Raw genomic sequence first — 18,196 nt, 5'->3', positions numbered from 1 at the left:
TTATTTATGTTTTCTCACAGCCATTATTATCACGTAGTCCTCTGCAATTTACCGTGGAAGGATCATAAAACTTCCGCTGATGCGTCGTCAATCATACGGGGTGTATTTACACAGCGAACCGGCAAGCGGTTCTGTGCAATTCCACGTGTGCTTCAGAAAGCAAATGCAGACTCGACTGAAATATTGGCCACGATGGATACTGTGGCACTCTGGTAGGTTTTTAGCAGGGGAAATGTTGTATACGATCAAGCAATCTGCGTTCTCTTTTTGTTCTTGCTTTTGCCCCTCTCCTGCTGCAGATCACCGACATATCCCAAACTAAGTGCGTTCCCCTTCAATTCCACAACAGCAGTGAAATCTCTCTTGGATTTTAAGTGCCCTCCAGTTGTCTACGTTGTGTCAGTAGAAAAGTACCTGTTTCTTATTTTATTTTATTTTATTTTATGTGGTGTGTGTGTATTTTTTTTTTTTCTGAGAGGGTTTGGGTTTTTTTTTTGTTCTGTTTTGTTTTTTTCCTCCACTGTGCAACGGCGGTGGAGGGGGAGGAAATATGTGTAAAAAAAGAAAAGAATGTGAGAGAATTTCTGTTACGGTACTCAGATGGCAGTGGAAGAAAAGGATATGTAGGATTTTATAACAGTGACAAACCTTGGAAGTCAAGGCGTAATCTTCATTATAATGAAACAAAAATAATGAAGGCTGGAGGCAGGTATGTAATTCAGAGAGCATGTCATCAGACACAATAGCGAAAAAGGAAACGAGTGTTTCTACAACTCCTTAGATATGTTCTTTTCAAGCAAGCAGTTAATTTATCATTCTTTATATTTCCAAGAGAGGGAGGTGAGTTGTGCGTTCCCTTCTGAGATTAATAGTAAGTAGATGGCCCCTCTCATTTCACTTATTATAATAATGCTGGCGAATGAGATGAAGTTTTGTTTAAATAACCGCTTTGCTTAGATGCATTTCTGTTCAGTCTCTGCATTTCTACTTCAGTGCTGTGTTTTCATTTTCTAAAACAATTTCCAGAGTTTTAGTGGATAACAAATCCCAGCTTGTCATTCTCTTGTACTTCCCTCTGCACTTCCGTTTGAAGAAAGCATTTTTAAAGTTACATTTTTACCTCCTTCGTCACTGATCTAATGTGAACACAGACTAAACTGGGCCAAATGTACAAGCAAGGAATTTCACATTTACTATCTTGACATTTTCGTGACAATTAGTGTATGATCTCCAGCCTCCTGGAGTAGAATTTTTTTTATGCAAAACGTATTTCTGAATTCAGTCATACCACTTCTTCTGAATCACCAACGTGCATTAAAGGAGGGGACAAATGCTAGCACCCAGGAATTTCTTTATTGCCAATGTGTCGAGGATTTCAAATAGAATGATTTGAGGTTATTGTTAGCGCACACCTTAACTGCCATACGTGTAAGTGTTTTGCTGTCTTTTATCTCGCCTTCATTTTGGAAGATGAGTATATGGGGAGAGCACTGTGAGCCTGGTTTTTAACCAGTGTATTTTTATGCATTGTGTACTCAGCATCAGAGCCAAAGCTTTGGGTGATTCGTGGCCACCAGAACTAGGCATGTCTGTAAAACCATTTGAGTGTGAGGTCACATGTTATTGTGTAGATTAGCCCATTTGGGCTTGGTTATGTGCTTTTGCCAGTGCAGTTCTGTTACTAATGTAATGAAGTGCCATTCCTGACCAATATTGTCTCTGCTGACAACAGTCCCTGGAGTGGGCTTTTATTCCAGCCCAAATTCCTTCCACATCTATAGCTTTTGAGGTTCAGGTGAAGACATCTTGACCCTGATTCACTGCCAAAACCATCAGTGTTGTTAAAAAAAGAAAAGAAACCGCTTTTACACTGCGAGTATTTGGCAGTCTCATAAAGCCACAGCACACAAAGCCTCTCAGATGTGGCTATCATTTCACCGTGGACGCATGACAAACAAAACAGGACTGCAGCTCTTCTCTTTGGAAATCTACAAACATTAATGCTGCCTCCATGCAGCGTCGGCTCAGCACATTTGATGACGTGTTGAAGACAAGAGGGTAGGCATGCATTGTCTTCTCTTTTGCCTTCTGACGTCTGCTTGGTCTGTTTTGAAGTTGACTGTTGAATGCTGCCATCTCCAATCATGAGGATCTCTTGGTTTGGTTTGTCCCGTGTTTCTGGCTCTCAGCTCTTCAAGGCTGTATTTGAAATCGAATTCACCTTCGTGAGATCTGTGGTGACTCCATTTCCCAGTTCAAAGTCTGTACTGCTGAGGGGTTCAGTCTCAGACGTGACGTTTTGTTGCTTTTCTTGCCTTTTTTTTCCTCTATACTTAGAACCTAATGAAAGACAGTGGGAGTTAGAGAGAGTGTCTGTATTATTTGTTTTTAAAGGAGCAACGAGTTACTACGCTGCTCAGGAAATTTGGTTGGTTGCACATTTTAAATGAGGCATTGATAATTTTCTCCAGTGATAGGGCTAGTTTTTTGTGTGTTGCTAGGTAGAAGCAGAATCTGTTTCACAACCAGCCCTTTCGTCATTGATTCAGATATCCTTCTTTTTTTTTGTGCAGAGAAAAGGGGAAAACCTGAATCAGAGATTTCAGAAATTATTGCCTTGGCTTGCAATACTGAAAGCATATGCAGTAATGTTGCACAGTAGAATCATAACTCTGCTGTGGTGAGCGCTGTAAGGGACTTTCACTTGAGGTATATGGGTTAAACTGGTCAGTCTTTATCAGAAAAGATTGACTTAAATCCAAACTTAAAAAAAAAAAAGAAAAGAAAAAAATCAGCACGCGGGAATTAATGCAGATGTTTCAGTGCCACGCATGAAGTTATCGAGCTGATTTAAATAAATGCTTATCTTAAAGAATACTGCTCCAAAAAAAAAATGAACACTGAAACGAAATAAATTTGCTTTAATCAAGGAAGATACAAAGAGCTTTTTAAAAAGCCTGTAAGCACGAACTGCTTGGATTTTTTCAGGCAGAGCTGCAGCAAGTTGGGAGTTGGAAGCACTCTGAGCCCAGGTGAGAGCAGTCCGCATACAGTCCTCCTCCCAGCTCTAACAACGTCAGGAAGAATGGTTATTAACCATCATCCTGAAAAGCTGATTTAAAAATAACTCTACTCAACTTCCAAAATGCAAAAAAAAAAAAAAAAAAAAAAAAAAAGTTACAATCAAATAGGGATTTGTGAGTTCTGCTTGTTGCAGGGCTGCTGTTGACTCCTGAACGCAGCCACGGGTCATGAGAGTGCTTGAGCAGTATCCACCAGAGGTAATGTGATTCAGGCACTTCTTTCTTGATCTGATGTTTACTCACCGTTGATTATTTACCCAAAAGTTGGAAAAAAATCATATATTTTTTTAGATAACAGGACTTGCTAATTTTAATGCCAGTTGTTTGCAGCACAGTGATAAGGGCGGTAATTACATCCAACACAGATTATGTTTATGTATCATTTCTTTCTAAGTATAAATCAGAGCACAACAGAGTGCAACAAAGAGCACTGTGGTTCTAGTTTAATGGTTGTTGGCTATTGAAACTTGGTTAGTAGTGCATTCAGAGCATCTGCATTGCTGTTGTCGAATTGCAGTTCACTGAAACAGGGCTTACTTTTCCTCTGACTTCTGTTGCACGTCCGTAGTGTTAGCAGTGATGCATGAGTTCAGAATCAGATTATATCGTTTTTGGTGTCAGCATTTCGGAGCAGTTCCCGGCAAAGTGCTTTAAGCAGTCCTTGGTATTAAAAGAAAAAATTAAAAATAAGATCTGCTTCCACCTTTCAGACTCCGATAATCCCAGGCTAGCACAGCACAGCACTTCGCCTTCATGACTGGAAAATTCGTGGCAACTGTTCTTTACAGCTGAGTGCATGGGGAAAAAATGAACGGCATAGATAAACGTCTGGCAATGGGAGCCACGCTGGTCAGTTCCAGCAATGCCATGAAGCCCTGCTGACACTGTGTGCACGAAGGATGTATGGTCAGAGAGGAATTGTTCCGCAGCAGCGTTTGGGAGTGTTGGGACTGTCTCTCCTTACCTTCTTTATGATGGAACTTCGGGAAGAGGTTTTCAAGGACCTTAATAGTTTGAAAAGCTCTCCTTGTTAGAGAACTCTCATAGGTCTGGACCAAAGTTGTCCTTTTTGCTAATGTAATTAAAGTCCATATTGGGTTTAGTAGAAGTTCGAAGGTTTTTCCTATTGCTGTGGCATCTACATAAGAGGAGGGAAAAAAGAAAGAGAAAAAAGAAAAAGAAAGAAAGAAAGAGAAACCAAGGCCATAAAAGCAATCTCAAAGTGTAAATAAGTACCTTGCAGATACTGCATAAGGGACGTCTGACACAACTGTTAAGTGCCAGCTGCACTTACACTGTGTTCTCCTCCGCAGGCTAAGGACTTTCACTTTTTTTTTGGAACAGAGGGAAGATATACCTGGTCTTTTAAACATACAGTGTGAGGATCTGGAAATAATGTTATGTGAGGAGCTCCATTTCTTGATCCATTGCAGGCTTCACTAAAGAGGATTGACTTCATTCTGTTTTACTGTTGGGCAAAGACCTCGCAGGGAGAGCCGGGCTGTAGTGAGAGGTGTGCAAACTGTTTTGGTCATGCACCCTCTCTCAGTAAAAACAACAAAAATTTAGCCCACAGCCTGTTTATGTATATTTGTTTGTTTATATGTTACGTACACATACTACTGTATGGATATATTATATACGCTATAAATCATAAAACAAGAAAGGTGGTAAGAAGGGGTGAGAGAGCTGAGATAAACTCTTAACAATACGTCTTTTAATTTATTAGAGGTAGAACATACATTGGTTCTGTGTACGTTCCTGTTCCTGAATGCAGTGCTTGGTGCACCCTCCAGGCAGGGTGTGTGCCCCCCACTTTGGGGACCACCATTCCAGTGTTCAAGGGAAAAAGAGGTGAAATCTTGGGTCCCAATGGTCTCAATTTTATTTCTTGTGGAAAATGTTTAGGTAAGCAGAAATTATATCTCATTGAAAATTGCTGTTTGCTATTTGTAAGCAGAGGTTACATTTCCTTTTCCTCGCTTTCCCTCTTTTTTTTGGGGGGGGAGGGGGGGGGGAGAGGGAGGGGGGGAGTGGAAGGGAAGAGGAGAAAAGAGTAATATATTTTCTGCCTTGGTCCTCACAGCGAGGATAAAACCATCCCACTAGCCAGTAAGAATTATTCAGCAAGGCCAGCTCATTTTTCATTGCCCTGTAGTTGTATTTCCTAGTATGAAGGATTTCTGTGGAGCTCCATGCTTCCTATTGCAAGCAGAAGAATGAAGTTCATCACAGTTACTTTCTGTTCCCAAGGAAAGGATACTTTTACTTCATACAGAGCAAAGTATACCAAAATATCGTGTTCTTTGTTGCATTTCAAAGCATAATATAATTCATAGGAAGTACGAATCCCAACTCTGCATCCTCAGCATGCTAATGCTGTGTGGCACTGTTAGGTCTGAAGCATTTAGAGATGCTCTCAGCTGTTTGAGAGTGGTGCACATCCTCTCCGGGACTATGAACCTCCGTGATGGTGACTCAGAAGAACCGTAGAATCACAGAATCACCAAGGTTGGAAAAGATCTCCAGGATCATCCAGTCCAGCCGTCCACCCACCACCAATATTTCCATATCACAGAATCATAGAATCACTCAGATTGGACCTTAAAGACCTTAAAGATCATTGAGTCCAACCACAACCTCACCATCCTACCCTAACTCTTAACAACCCTCCACTAAATCATGTCCCTGAGCACCACATCCAAACAGTTGTTAAACCCATCCAGGGATGGTGACTCAATCACCTCCACGGGGAGCCCATTCCAGTGCCTAAATGACCACATGCTTTACACCTCATCAGCAGCATCCGTGATTTCTTACTGTGTAATGGGAGGCCTGGATTGTTACTAGGTCATTTTTCATGTCTTGGTTTTCCTGTCTGGCATGAATTGGAGGAAGATGTAGTGTGGGCACGGCAGTGCCCAGGGCGCAGGAGATGGCAGATGGGGGAGTTTTCTCTGATGGATCTTTTAGTTCATGGAAAGTCCGTGGATTGAAATTAATTTCTTCTACTGACATGCAGAAGTATTGGTTTCAGTGTGAATATTCTTCAGGACCTTCTGCACATGTTTTTTATTCTTTCTTTGTTAGAGTCCTTAGAAGACCCAAATGGAACTGGGGATATATCCGAGTAGATTCCATCAGTTCCATCAGGTCTCCATATTAGCTCTAGCTCAAACTATGTTTGTGCTCTCAGAGTAAATACAATGTTCGTCATGGTTTTGATCAAAATCTTCGGAATTTGCTTCATCTGGGGGTGAAGGTAGTCCAAACATCTCCGTGTCCTGTTCTGCTCCCACTTCTATACTGTTAATGATCACTGTTGAGGTCTAAACTGCCTTTAAAGACTCATAAGCTTTTTTGGGGGGTGTTATACTTTGGTACCAAGGGGTTTCACACCTCCAGTTGCATCTTAGGAAGTGCTGAGGCTTTGTGGATGTGAGGCTTTGAGGTATTTGTGAAGACGCCATTGGAAACTGTGGGCACAGTCTAAGTAAATTTTCGTTAACAATCTATAAATCGCTTCTCCTACAAACAGCAGATGGCCCAAATCAGAATCAGAGCACAAAGTCTGACTCCAGAGGATGCTGCAGAGTTCATTTTAATGCTCCTGAGAAAAGAATGTGAAAGCACTGTCACCTTAGGAGCCATTCCAGCCTGGCCACACCGGCTCTACATCATCCTGGACACCCTTTGGTCTTCTTTTTGTATTCCATCTTCCATCTGTGTATGTGGGAGCACCATCTGACCTTCAGTACGGGCAGGAATTGTTAGAACCAGAATGATTTCACTTGTCTTCACCTACTGCACAATATTAACTAAATACTAACATTAATGCAAGTTGAATCTAAATTCTACCCCATACTCGAAGACTAATAATAACCCCGTGCTGAAATACATTTGTCTTTTTTCCTCTGTTGAGTACGCTTTAGATTTCAGAGCAAAAATAGAGGCAAGAGCCCAGATTTAGAGACAAGAGCCTACACGTATTCCAGATAATCCTCCACATGATTATTCTTCAAACTCAGGAATTTGGCTCCGCGTTTCTTCTGAGCAGCAGCATGAAAAGAACCATGCTGTTTTGCTGAAGAGCAGTTGGTGTTTGCAGTTCTCCTTAGGTTTGTGCTTCAGCTGAAGTAGGGAAGAGTCATTTCCAGGGCGCTTCAATTCTGGATGTTAAAATGGGACTGGAAAAGTGAACTGAAGTTCTCTTCAGTCTCCAGTCTTGGACACCGAGTACCATTTTAGCTGTCCGTATGAAGGAGTCTGTAAGTTCATCAAAACAATGGGTAGGCATTGGTTAGCCTTTGGGACCCTCGATGTAGATAACTGCAATAGATACCACTCTTGGCGTGCTGGTTAAATGGTTAAGATTTGGCATGCTCATACAGCCTGCAGCTTTGCTTGCAGCTGCTTCTCTGGTAAAGGTCTGTATTGCCTTTTAGCAGGCTGAATGATAACAGTGCAAAAGCTAAAGCTGTCCCAGTGATGTGGTGTAGAAGCAGTTCTGGCATCCTGTTGATCACATCAGAAATCTCAGAGCATCCCCTCCTCTGGAGACAAAGCTTTCCAATCTGCTGTGCCCCCCGACCACAGTGCCCGAGTTCTGCCTGAAAGTGGTTGCGTGGGGGGCGGTGGGGAGGAGGTTCACAGTGGCGTTCAGTTTGATACTGCAGTGAGTACTGCAGGGCTGCTGTCAGATGAACCACGCCGAGATGGAAGTGATGCTTCCAATTTTGTGACTGTATCTCAAATGGGTCTTCTCATGAATAGTTTAGAACCAGCACAGCGCCATTTTTGCCAGTAATCTCGCCCAAACTTCCCTTTACTTTACAGCTGTACTTCTCATTTTAAGTGGTTTTGCATTTTTTTTTCATACGTAATCCTGAGTTAGTATTCGTTATTTTTCTCATGACCGAGGATTGATGGAATGTAAGAGGTATTTAAGACAGCTTAATCAAACGGCTAAAAAGTCTTTGTCTCCGAAGTAACTTGCTAGTCCTTTTCAAGCACACTGGAAATAGTCAAAAAACGAATTCTTGATGTCTCCCGTGGGAACAACAGATTTGTGTTCAGTCTTTCCTTTTCTAAATTAGAAATCACAGTGTAGACGCTGGGATTTCTAACTGATATATTGTACCTTGTTCTCTGGTGGGAATGAAATGTTCATGTTTGCCTCCTTTTCTCTGTTTAACGTTGACTGCTGTGAACACTAGGAAGAATAACCCTGCAGCTTTTCTTTTTTTTTTTCCCCTTTTTCTTTTTTTCTTTCTTTCTTTCTTTTTTTTTTTTTAATCTATTCATTTTATACTTTTACAGACAGATTTCTCCCTGGGGTGAAACAAAGGTTAACTGAAATTTCCTCTGTTGTGTACCTGAACGAATCAGCAGTTTGAGAAGGAAATCCCATTGATGGGCAAAGAGAGTGACAGGCTCTATTTAAAGAATTCCCCCGACTGTGTGGTAGACCAACCATGCCATGAATTTAACTGTTCCTGTGGTCCCCATACTTGTACCCACCAAAAAGGGAGAAAAAACCTACTTTGTTCCGCGAATGTTGCACTGAGCTTTGAAAATCATGAGCCACGGAGTTTTGTGAATTAACACTTCCAGCAGCGGTCAGGTCTAACAGAAGCAGTATTTATGGCATGAGACAGAAAGGAGGCACAGTTATGTGAACGCCCGTATCAGAAAAAGCAAACTGTAAGTTTGTATTCTATTGTGCGTTTGCATTTTAATCGTTTCATGCTTTTCAGAAACACCATGCTGGGTCAGTGAAAGGCTGCTGGAAGTAAAGCACCGAAGGTGTTTTCTCACCAGCACACAATGCGTGTTGCTGCTCGTGTCTGTGCATAGACACACACACGCATGTTAGGGGCATCAGAGGCAGCGGTCTCTCCTCGTGGTGAGGAGATGTCTCCAGCTGAGCTTCTGTCGATGATACTGACTGCTATCTGCGTGGGAGTTCATGGCTCTCTTGAAGTTCTCAGTGTTGAGGTATTGACCTGTAACCCATTACAACAGCAGGTGTCTAATTGTTAAGTAAATCACCTTTTGCTCACCCTAAAAAATATTGTTTGTTACTGCAGTGGCAGCCAGAAGCTGTGAAATGATGAATATTGTTCACAGAGAAGGCTGAAACAGTCCTTACCTCAAAGGTCTTACAGCGGGCTGTAATTGGGGCTCTGCATCCTGTTATGTTCTCGTATTAATTATCAGTCAAAGACCAGTTTTTATTGCTCAGCTCTGAACTGTATTTTCCCTTCAGTCTGTATGGCGAATTGTCACAACTTGAAGCACCCATTTCCGTGGGCTGACGATAAAATACGATAAATAAAATGGCTGCATGCATATTCCTGCCATAAGGGACAGGGGGCCTGTCCTTCCATTTCACAAGGAGGGAGCAATTGATTTGCAAAGCTGAGCACCCAGGCTCCACAGTTTCGCAGTGGTTTTATGTGCAGTGACCAAACAAACCTTTGCAGGGGAAGAGAACTTGGCAGCCTTTTCTTCTGGCTCCAGCGAACGGAAATAAAAGTGTAGCTTTGGGAAGAGGTAAAAATCTAGGCAAGATCGTCCCGTTTGCACACTGGGGGTCGTGTGTTTGGTTGCTAGGATCATCAGGGGTACGAGGTGTAAGAGCACATTCTGAGCAGTTTATTGTTTATTCCAGGTCACGTTTTGTTCTGCAGAGCTGGGTTGTTCCTCTGGGTAACTCCAGGTTCCGGCTGCTCATCGTTGTCCCTCCTCCCTGCCTGTCCCCTTCTTGGAATGAAAGAAAGAAAGCTTGAATGCATATTGAACAGTAGTTGTAAATCTGGCTTCGTGTTGAGCCCTGCTCTGGAATTTACATTTTCATTCCGGGGGAGTGATACACATGAATCTCAGTAATCTTTGGGCATTTTTCTTCTAAATAAGAACAAAGTTGCTGCGTGCTGTGCATGCTCCTGTAGTGGACTGCAGGACAGAGGGAGGGTAGTGCTGTATAAGGGAGGACCCTTGCACAGGGCTCTCGTTTTAATCTAAACAGCATGCATGGGTCTTGTATGCCATTTTTCTGGCCTCTGTTTTGCTCTCATTTTGCTCTGCATTCCGGAACCTAACAAAGCCATTTCTTCCAACTACGAAGGAATGAACTTCACATAGGAAGCATAGGAGCAGGTATAATTATTTTTTCAAAGATAGCTATTAACAAATGAAGATGAGAAGGGAGAGTATAACAAATTTTTGAAGATGCTCTGGAGGGGTTTTCTTAATCCACTCGCAGGACCCTTTACATCATGTCAGCTTTGTTTCTGCAGGATGACAGCACAATCCCCTCGCAGAGCTGTGGAGATCATGGCAGAGATTATCTGGATAGCTTTTAAACTGCAGCTGCGCTGAGGTGCTGTGAAGAGAGGAAGAAAGCACTTCTCCCCTCAGCTCCGAGGCAGACAGCCATCCTCTGTGTGTGGCTGTCTGAGAACAGTGACATGCTTTCACATGGCACTCGGTGTGAGAAGTACCAGGTAGCAAGTTTATTCGTGCTGATGTTTACCAAACACCCTAACTCAGTAATCACCGTATATATCTGTTCTACGTCTGAGCTCAGGTCAGAATTACATTCCCAGTCCCAGGAGGGGATCTGAGGCTTCTGGTTGGAGTTGTGGAGGTCCCGGAGCATCGTCCCTTGGCAGCGCACGGAGGTGGTGGGTTGGACTGTGTCCTTGGTCTTGTATCCAACTACGGAGGAGTTCAGCGCCGGGGGAAGAGCGTGGGGCAGAGTGCTCTGCGTGTGCTGATGGGCATCGTGCTGGGAGGCAGGAGCAGGGCAGGAGGATGGCTGGTAGGAGGTGCAGCCGATGGAGTCGTAGTGCCGCGTTACACATTAACGCTTTTCTGTGTATTTTCTAATTGGAGCCATTTTAGTTTGTAACACGAGTGATTTTTTTAATCATTATATCACAGTTTTCCCAGGGAAGATGGGGATTTTGACAGCACAGAAATGAAACTTCGCTGTTTGTTCTTGGAAAGGACATGTCTGGTGATTAACAGGAGTTAATTTGCTGGTAATTTTGATCTGTAGCCTGTCAACCGTCCTGCATATGCCTTTCTGTGAAATGTGGCATTCACAGGGCTGATTTGAATTGCAAATGTCTTTTTCTTTATGAATGAATTTTCTTAATAGGCTTCCAAGTAATAAATAATGCACTGAAATATATCAGTAAGTGTGCTTCTTTACTTTTAATGACTAGGCACCAAAATGCCTAATTTTCCTTTGGGTATACCCATGAATAGCTTCCATTAGAGAGAGCCAACACAACGCTATCCCTCCCGTCCTCTGCTGGAACCCAGGCAGCCTGGAAGAAGCAGTCTCCAGGCCTAGATGGGTGATACCACCTTTTGTTATGGTGATCCTTTCTATGCTGAATGATGCTTGGGTGAAGCATTTGGTTCTCGCATTGCAGTTTTTTGCTTTGCCAGTTGCTATCCGTGCTATGGCTTAAACGTACTTAAACATAATGCATCACTCCAATTGCTTTACCAAACATAACATATCACTCCAATTGCTTTACCATTAGGCCAGTGAAGTTACTGTTGATGTCTGTGTGATGCTTGTTGGGATTGTTGGCATTAGTAAGTGTGAAAAATACATATTCTAGGGCATTGTTGAGAGTAGGGCAGATATAGCTAGCCCTGACTTTGGATGAAGAAGAGCAGCTAACAGGTATTGATTTGAAAGCACTCACTGTATGTTCCAGGGACATACCTTGTGTCTGGGTCCTGTGCTTTGTGTTTCAGCTGAATTTATCGACTTTTTCAGTTTTCAGGTGTCGTAGAAATGCTAAATCACAGCTTGAAGCAGTGATGGAGCACCTGGTAGGAAGGCAGGGCCAGCCCAGGGGAGCTCAGGTGCATGCAATGCAATGCGCCTGAGTGACCAGAAGGGCTGGAGTCAGGATCCACCCCTTCCCACCCTCATTGAAGGGCAGGCATTGGAGGTACCTGAGGCCTTCTGAAGGCAAGCAGCATTTTCCCCTTGTTTCTATGCCTACAGCTGTTGCATGTGAGCAAATCCTCACTCGCTGCAGCCCTTGGCCTTGCTGTCATTGCTGCGCTTTCCATTGCATTACACAGTTACAAGTGATACTGCAGATGGTGTGATTTTAGTTGCTGGTCACCTGTCTTTTACTGTAAATGGATAACGTAATCAAAATTAGATAATTTCGTAGTGTTGTTTTTTTTTTTTTTTCCCTAATAATTGCAATTCTTGATGTTACAGATTGTTTTAATAACACGGACAGATGTTTCAGGTCTCAGTGGTTGGTAGAGGGCAGAACACTTGGCCTTAGGAAGCCTGCAGACACATGGGATTTACTCACACACGGGTTGGAACAGTTACTGTAAAAGTATAGGCAAAGCAAGCTATTCTGTTGACATTGAATCCTCAGTGATGGTAAGAAAGATACTGCGGTGTTACAGCTGTCTTTGCACAATGAGAGAAGCAAACAGTATTGACATGCAGAATTTTTAAACGGCTCTAACTGCATCCCTGTTCTTTCAGGGTTTTGTTTTGTTTTGTTTTTTTCCTTTTTATTTCCTTTTGATTTTGCCTTTCTCCTTCCACCAGTCCCAGGTCTGTGTGTCAGAAGGTCACGGTGTGACAGCTCTTAATTCAGTGCGCTGTTATTATTTATTGCATCTTACCAGAGTTACTTAGATTAGTCTTAGCTGCTGCAGTTGTGCATTAAGTCATTCTGGCACGTAGCCTTCAAAACCAGTGCTGAAGACGTAGGATTTTTGAATGCACAAGGAGGAAAGGTGTATTCTGTGCTGTGTGTTAACTTCTTGTTCACTATGCTCCCACTCGGGCAACCCAAGTACTTAAGCTGACCGTGCCCTGCAGTCAGCTCTGGATTCCTTGCATCTGAACAGATTGAAACTTGCTTGAATCTATACCCTAGGGATGAAAGGACAAAAGAGGGTGGCATCAGATATAGTCCGACTGGTAGTCCAGCATATCCTGATTTTAAGGTGGATCAGATATGCTGACAAGCAGGTTGATAGCACTCCACTCCTGGAAATAGAACTTGTTTCTCTGTTTGGTACATACAAAATCTATTGCCAATTTCAGTTACATCAGTAATCATAATCTGAATATATTGTAAAAAAAAAAAAAATCCATAAGTTAAGTATAATTCATTCTATTTCTGTTTTCCAGGAGACACTGATGTGGACTGGTCCATCAGTAATAAAGACCTAGAGGTAACACAGACAACCAGATTTTTCCATATTTGTTATATTTATGTTTATTAACAAGCAGACCAAGATAAGCAGGACTGGAGAATCCATCTGTAATTTCTGTATGGAAGCCTTAAGGATGTCCTTCCATCGGCAGGTGTAACCTGAGCAGTTATTCATTAGGAGGACATTCACTTGTTAGGGAAGGCAGACAAACAGTGGTGGAAGAGAAGAGAGGACAGGAGCTCCTCAGCAATGAGGAACTCAGCTCTTCCTTCCCACTCTCTTTGAAGTAATTGTTGTATGACAGCTCAATCCTTACTCCTACCATGGCACCAGAAGTCTCTTGTGGTTGGTTGGTCATCCTGCAGTTCCTGAGGAAGGGCTCAGCTCAGCCATTAATGCTATTAGGCTGTAAGTTGAAGCATTTGTGGAGGGTGCCCTGGCACCAGGAGGAGTAAGCTTCAGCTGAAAGGTCTGTCTCCTTCTGATTTCTCTTTCCAAGATCTCTTAGAGTTTAAGTAATGCATTCACAGAACAATATAGGTCAGAAAGGACCTTAGGAGGCCACCTGACCAACACCCCTGGCCAGGCAAGTTACCCAGGGGTGACATTACAATTCCTTTCCCATAAGAGAACTCATGTTTTTGTACTTCTCAGATGTGCTTGCCCACAATGGTATTTCAGGGCTGTTTTGTTTTGTTTTGTTTTTTAAATCTGTTTCTTAACAAACAAACAAACAAACAAACAAACAAACAAAACCTTTACAATTGCAGGTTTTCTAAACTTATGAGATGCTATTGTGCTTTGCCCAGAAAGCTTCCCTTAATATGTTCCAATGAACTTGTGACTTAATTTGCCGTTACCATTAGTTATATTTGCATTCTGAGAAAAGTTCCAGTTCGTCAAGAAGTTGTGCAGTGAGTAGAAGTGTTTCAGCCCACCAAGAGAAAGCAAAATTTCCTGGCTGTAGCTCTAAACAGTGGAAGAAGTCATGTCTTCAACTGAAAGTTTAAGCCAGGCAGTGCCAGTCTCTCTAGAACAGAGTTGTCCAGTTCGACTCTGGATATATAAATTGTATTTATGTTAGATTGCTGGCTGAACATTACCAGCAATGACTTGCACACATTTCTAGCAATCCACGAGTGGTTTAAATGATAAATGGACTGCTCTCTTTTTTTCCTCTGCAGGCACAGATCTGTAACTATGCAAGTGTGAGGCGTACGAGTGTCCGCTACTACACAGCCGACAAAAATGTTACCTGCAGAAATTGTGGGAGACCAGGGCATTTGTCCAAAAACTGCCCTGTTCCAAAGGTAAACGTAACGTTGCAGATTCAGCTGTTTTGCTTTCCTGCTTGCTGTTAGGAACTTTGTTTCACCGGTTTTGTTGAAAAATGGCTCTGGGTTGAAGGGTGGCTTGCACGAGATCGCTTTACTGTATGAAGTTATCCGGCTGTTCTGAGAAGGTGGTTGCTTTTATGAAGAAATGTGTAAGTATAAGCAGGCTAAAAAGAGGGTTGGTAACAGTGTAGGTGTATCTTTTTCATTCTGTGAGACTAGTTTTAAGATATCAAACATTTTTTAAATGTATGCTTAAGAAGGAGAGCGTTAAGGAATCCAAAAATCACCCATCGCAAATGAATGAAAGCAGATTCCTGTATGATGAACCACAGTACAGATAATGTTATAGAGACCTGAGGAAGATGAAGTTGGATAGATACCGAATACTTGGAGGTTTCTGAGATGTAGATTTAAAACTGAGTCACTGTGTTGTGAAGAAATGGTGGCAGCTGCGTGAGGGTCTGGATTTATCAGTCCCTGCAACAAAGCCTGAAAAAAATCCACCCCTCAGTCCCCGAGGCTGCTACCTACACTGAAACTTTGCATTGTAGTATCAACCAAATTCCTTGAAGACTTGTGTCCTGTGCCTACGTCCCATGCAGTTGAAGTGTAAGCTCGTGTAGCGGAGATGCACACAATCACTGGGAAAATTGGTTTTAAACAGATACAGCTTTGGTCCCAGAGTACCTTTTTTATTTTTGCCAGTCTGTGAAGCAAAAATAAAGTCTGTGTATTTGCTTGAGTTACAAAAATGCTGTCCAGCAGCTCAGTCCCACCCAGCCGCTCACTCACCCGTACCGTTGGGGTTGTAGAGAGCACTAAAAAGGCAAAAGCACAAGAAGACATTGGCTCGAGATGAAGACAGTTTAATAGGGGGAGGTAAAAAAAAACGAAAACAAGTGATGCAAAAGCAGTGTCTACTTTGGAAAACCTCCTTTGCCCTAATTTTATTGCGGAGCATGATGTCATGTGGTATGGGCTACCTTCTTGGTCCAGCTTTCCTGGCTGTGTCTTCTGCCAACCTCTTGCCCGTGCACACGCAGTCTGTTGGCTGCAGGTCAGAGTGGGAAACTGAGAGATCTTCGAGGCCGTGCAAGTATTGTTCAGCAGAAGGTGACATGAGTGTGCTGTCCGCACTGATTTTCAGCAAGCTAAAAGACCTATCCATAGGGGCTGCTGAAGATGAAGAATGAAGATTATCTCCATCCATACCCAGTGTAGTGGTTACTGTGACAAAGCACATTTACGAACTGTGCCAGTGTGTCAGTGTGATGCGCTGTGTATCACGTTCCTGTGATATACTTCTGTTTGTCAGCTTTAGAGAGATTTCCTAAAAAATAAGTGCTGATACAGAGTACTGAACACTCCTTACAGGGGCATTTGACAAGTACTTGTGATGCAAAGTCAAAATCGAGAGGATACAAAGAATCTGTGCAGTCAGAAGTTGAACTTCTGCTGTATTTCTGGTCTTCCTTTGCTGCAGTTTCTAAACGAAACATAGGATGTGTGCAATTCCTAGTAGGTGGCAGGCATTTACGTAGGGTGTTTTTCTCTTTATTCCCTCTTGCAATGTTTTGTTTTGTTTTCTGTAATCTTTTGAAATGTACTCACTTAACGTTCTTCTTTTTCTGTTTCTCCTTAGAAAACTCCCCCTTGTTGCCTGTGTGCAGAAAGAGGTCACCTACAGAACACTTGTCCAGCACGGTTCTGTTTGAACTGCTGTTTGCCTGGCCATTATTTTAGGGAATGTCTTGAGAGATCCTACTGGAATAAGCACTGCAGTCGCTGTGATATGAAGGGGCATTATGCTGATGTGAGTATTGTCCATGACAAAAAACCAAAACAAACAAAAAAACATTCACAGCTGGTTTTGTATCTATCCGTCAAAAATTGAAGTTTACAAGAACCACTGTCATTTCAGATTATCTTTCATTTTATAAAGTGCATACCTGTATGAACGTGTGGAAATACTGTAGTAACTCACATGAAAAGTGGTCCTATGGAAATAAACTGCAGCACTGTAAGCACTTGATGCTTAGTTTAATTTAGTTTAATTTTGTCCAGTTTAGTTAGGGTGACGAAAAATGTCAGTTGATGCAGTTTCATAGTACTCACTGCTCTTAGTAAAAGGACTTTTCAAACCTAGCAAATGTAGTTCAAACAGTTTCAATGCGCTGGTTAAAAAAATCTGGGGAAACGTGCTGGAAAAAATGTATGTAATAAATAGCTTACTTTAGCTTACTATGTTTGTGTGTGCTTGGAGTACCATTGAAAGATAACAGCAGATGGTAAAGAATAAAACATTTCTCATTTTTGTTGAAGAAAAAGCGTAGGAAAGTTGAAATCAGAAGACATGGTGTGCTGTAAGCACATTAGAAAGAGGTATAGAGTATCCCTTTTGCTCTAGGAGTTTCTAATGACTTCTTGCCATGATTACATATTCGTCAAAGAAAATTGTTAGAAGCTTCAACTAATATCTAAGTGGGTCTGACATTTATAACTGTTGCATTTTACGTTGCAAGTGTGCTTTACAAATGAAATGGAAGTGGTATATTTTTCTCTTAGGTAAGTAGAGATGAATAACAACTTCATCTGATGGTAGCTTGCAGAGAAGCATGTCTACAACCACATTTGTGGGCCTCAGCTTAGCTTTCTTCCTGTTTGCTGGTAGAGTCTTATCTTCTTTTTGAGCATGCAAGATGAAAGATAATGATGAAATCAATTATTTCTCTAATTCCATATCACTGTGAGCCCACCCACCATATGTATTCTCTAAGAGAATTCATGAAGTAGTGGAACAGCTGAAACGTCTAATGTCTGGGATCTACTGATACTTGTTTTAATCCCACAAGAACCACAGTGATGTTTTCCTCCTTCACTACCATCATTCAAAACCCAGCTGTTTCTTCTAGGCCAGGATAGCTTCTGCAGACTGAGTGGTCACCCTGGTCCTTTAACCAGTCATGGTACTTCCTTGTTCATATCATATTGCACTACTTCGATGTCAGAACAAGGAAGAAATGTACGTTGTCCAAATCACAGTCTTCATACTTTATAATAAAAAGAGTATCAGAGATATTAGCAGGCTTGCATCTAAACTAACAGCAATAAAGGTTTTGTCAGCTGGGAATATGGAAATGCTCCTTTTGTGTGTCTGTGAGATGCTTGTTACAAGATAAGAGTGTTCAGCTTTATTTCCCGTCAGGTCCCTGACTGTTTCAAGTTGACCAGCAAAAGGGGAGAAGGGTTCCCATTCATTTTGTAGGGAGGTGGAACCCCACGAAACACGTGCATTCTACTACTGTTATTTTTTACTAAGCATTCAGACCTGTCTTGGGTAAAGGAGTGAATAACTTCAGCGCAAAAACAGGCGTGCCAATTTTAAAGATGTTCAAGTATCCAAAGTGTGCTGAGGTATGTTAAAGGCCATTCAGTTTCCATGCAGTGGGCTAGATGTGAGGTGTAAGGGCATGGGCATCTGCTTTTGTCTGGGAGAGACCTTTTCCTCAAAACTTCTATTATTTTAATCTGTCCTTACAGAAGCACATT

The 18,196-nt window shown here is 42.1% G+C and overlaps 1 protein-coding gene across 10 annotated transcripts in view; it reads left to right on the top strand.

Moving 5' to 3' along the window:
• Window positions 1-18,196, top strand: part of ZCCHC7 (zinc finger CCHC-type containing 7) — a 104,273-nt gene that overhangs the window by 54,428 nt on the left and 31,649 nt on the right. For 9 of the 10 annotated variants that reach the window (XM_015280801.4, XM_424418.8, XM_040655848.2 and 6 more), the window contains 3 exons: window positions 13,285-13,328; window positions 14,495-14,620; window positions 16,290-16,460. In XM_015280801.4, the coding sequence (XP_015136287.2) occupies window positions 13,285-13,328; window positions 14,495-14,620; window positions 16,290-16,460 (341 nt within the window). Of the gene's footprint in view, window positions 1-20; window positions 213-13,284; window positions 13,329-14,494; window positions 14,621-16,289; window positions 16,461-18,196 lie in introns of all 10 variants that reach the window. The other variant, XM_046905560.1, reaches the window with a different exon arrangement.

Source organism: Gallus gallus, chromosome Z (genome assembly GCF_016699485.2).
Source record: "Gallus gallus isolate bGalGal1 chromosome Z, bGalGal1.mat.broiler.GRCg7b, whole genome shotgun sequence".
NCBI classification, from domain to species: Eukaryota; Metazoa; Chordata; class Aves; order Galliformes; family Phasianidae; genus Gallus; species Gallus gallus.
The sequence above is the reverse complement of the archived record's forward strand: the minus strand, read 5'-3'. Positions and strand labels throughout refer to the sequence as shown.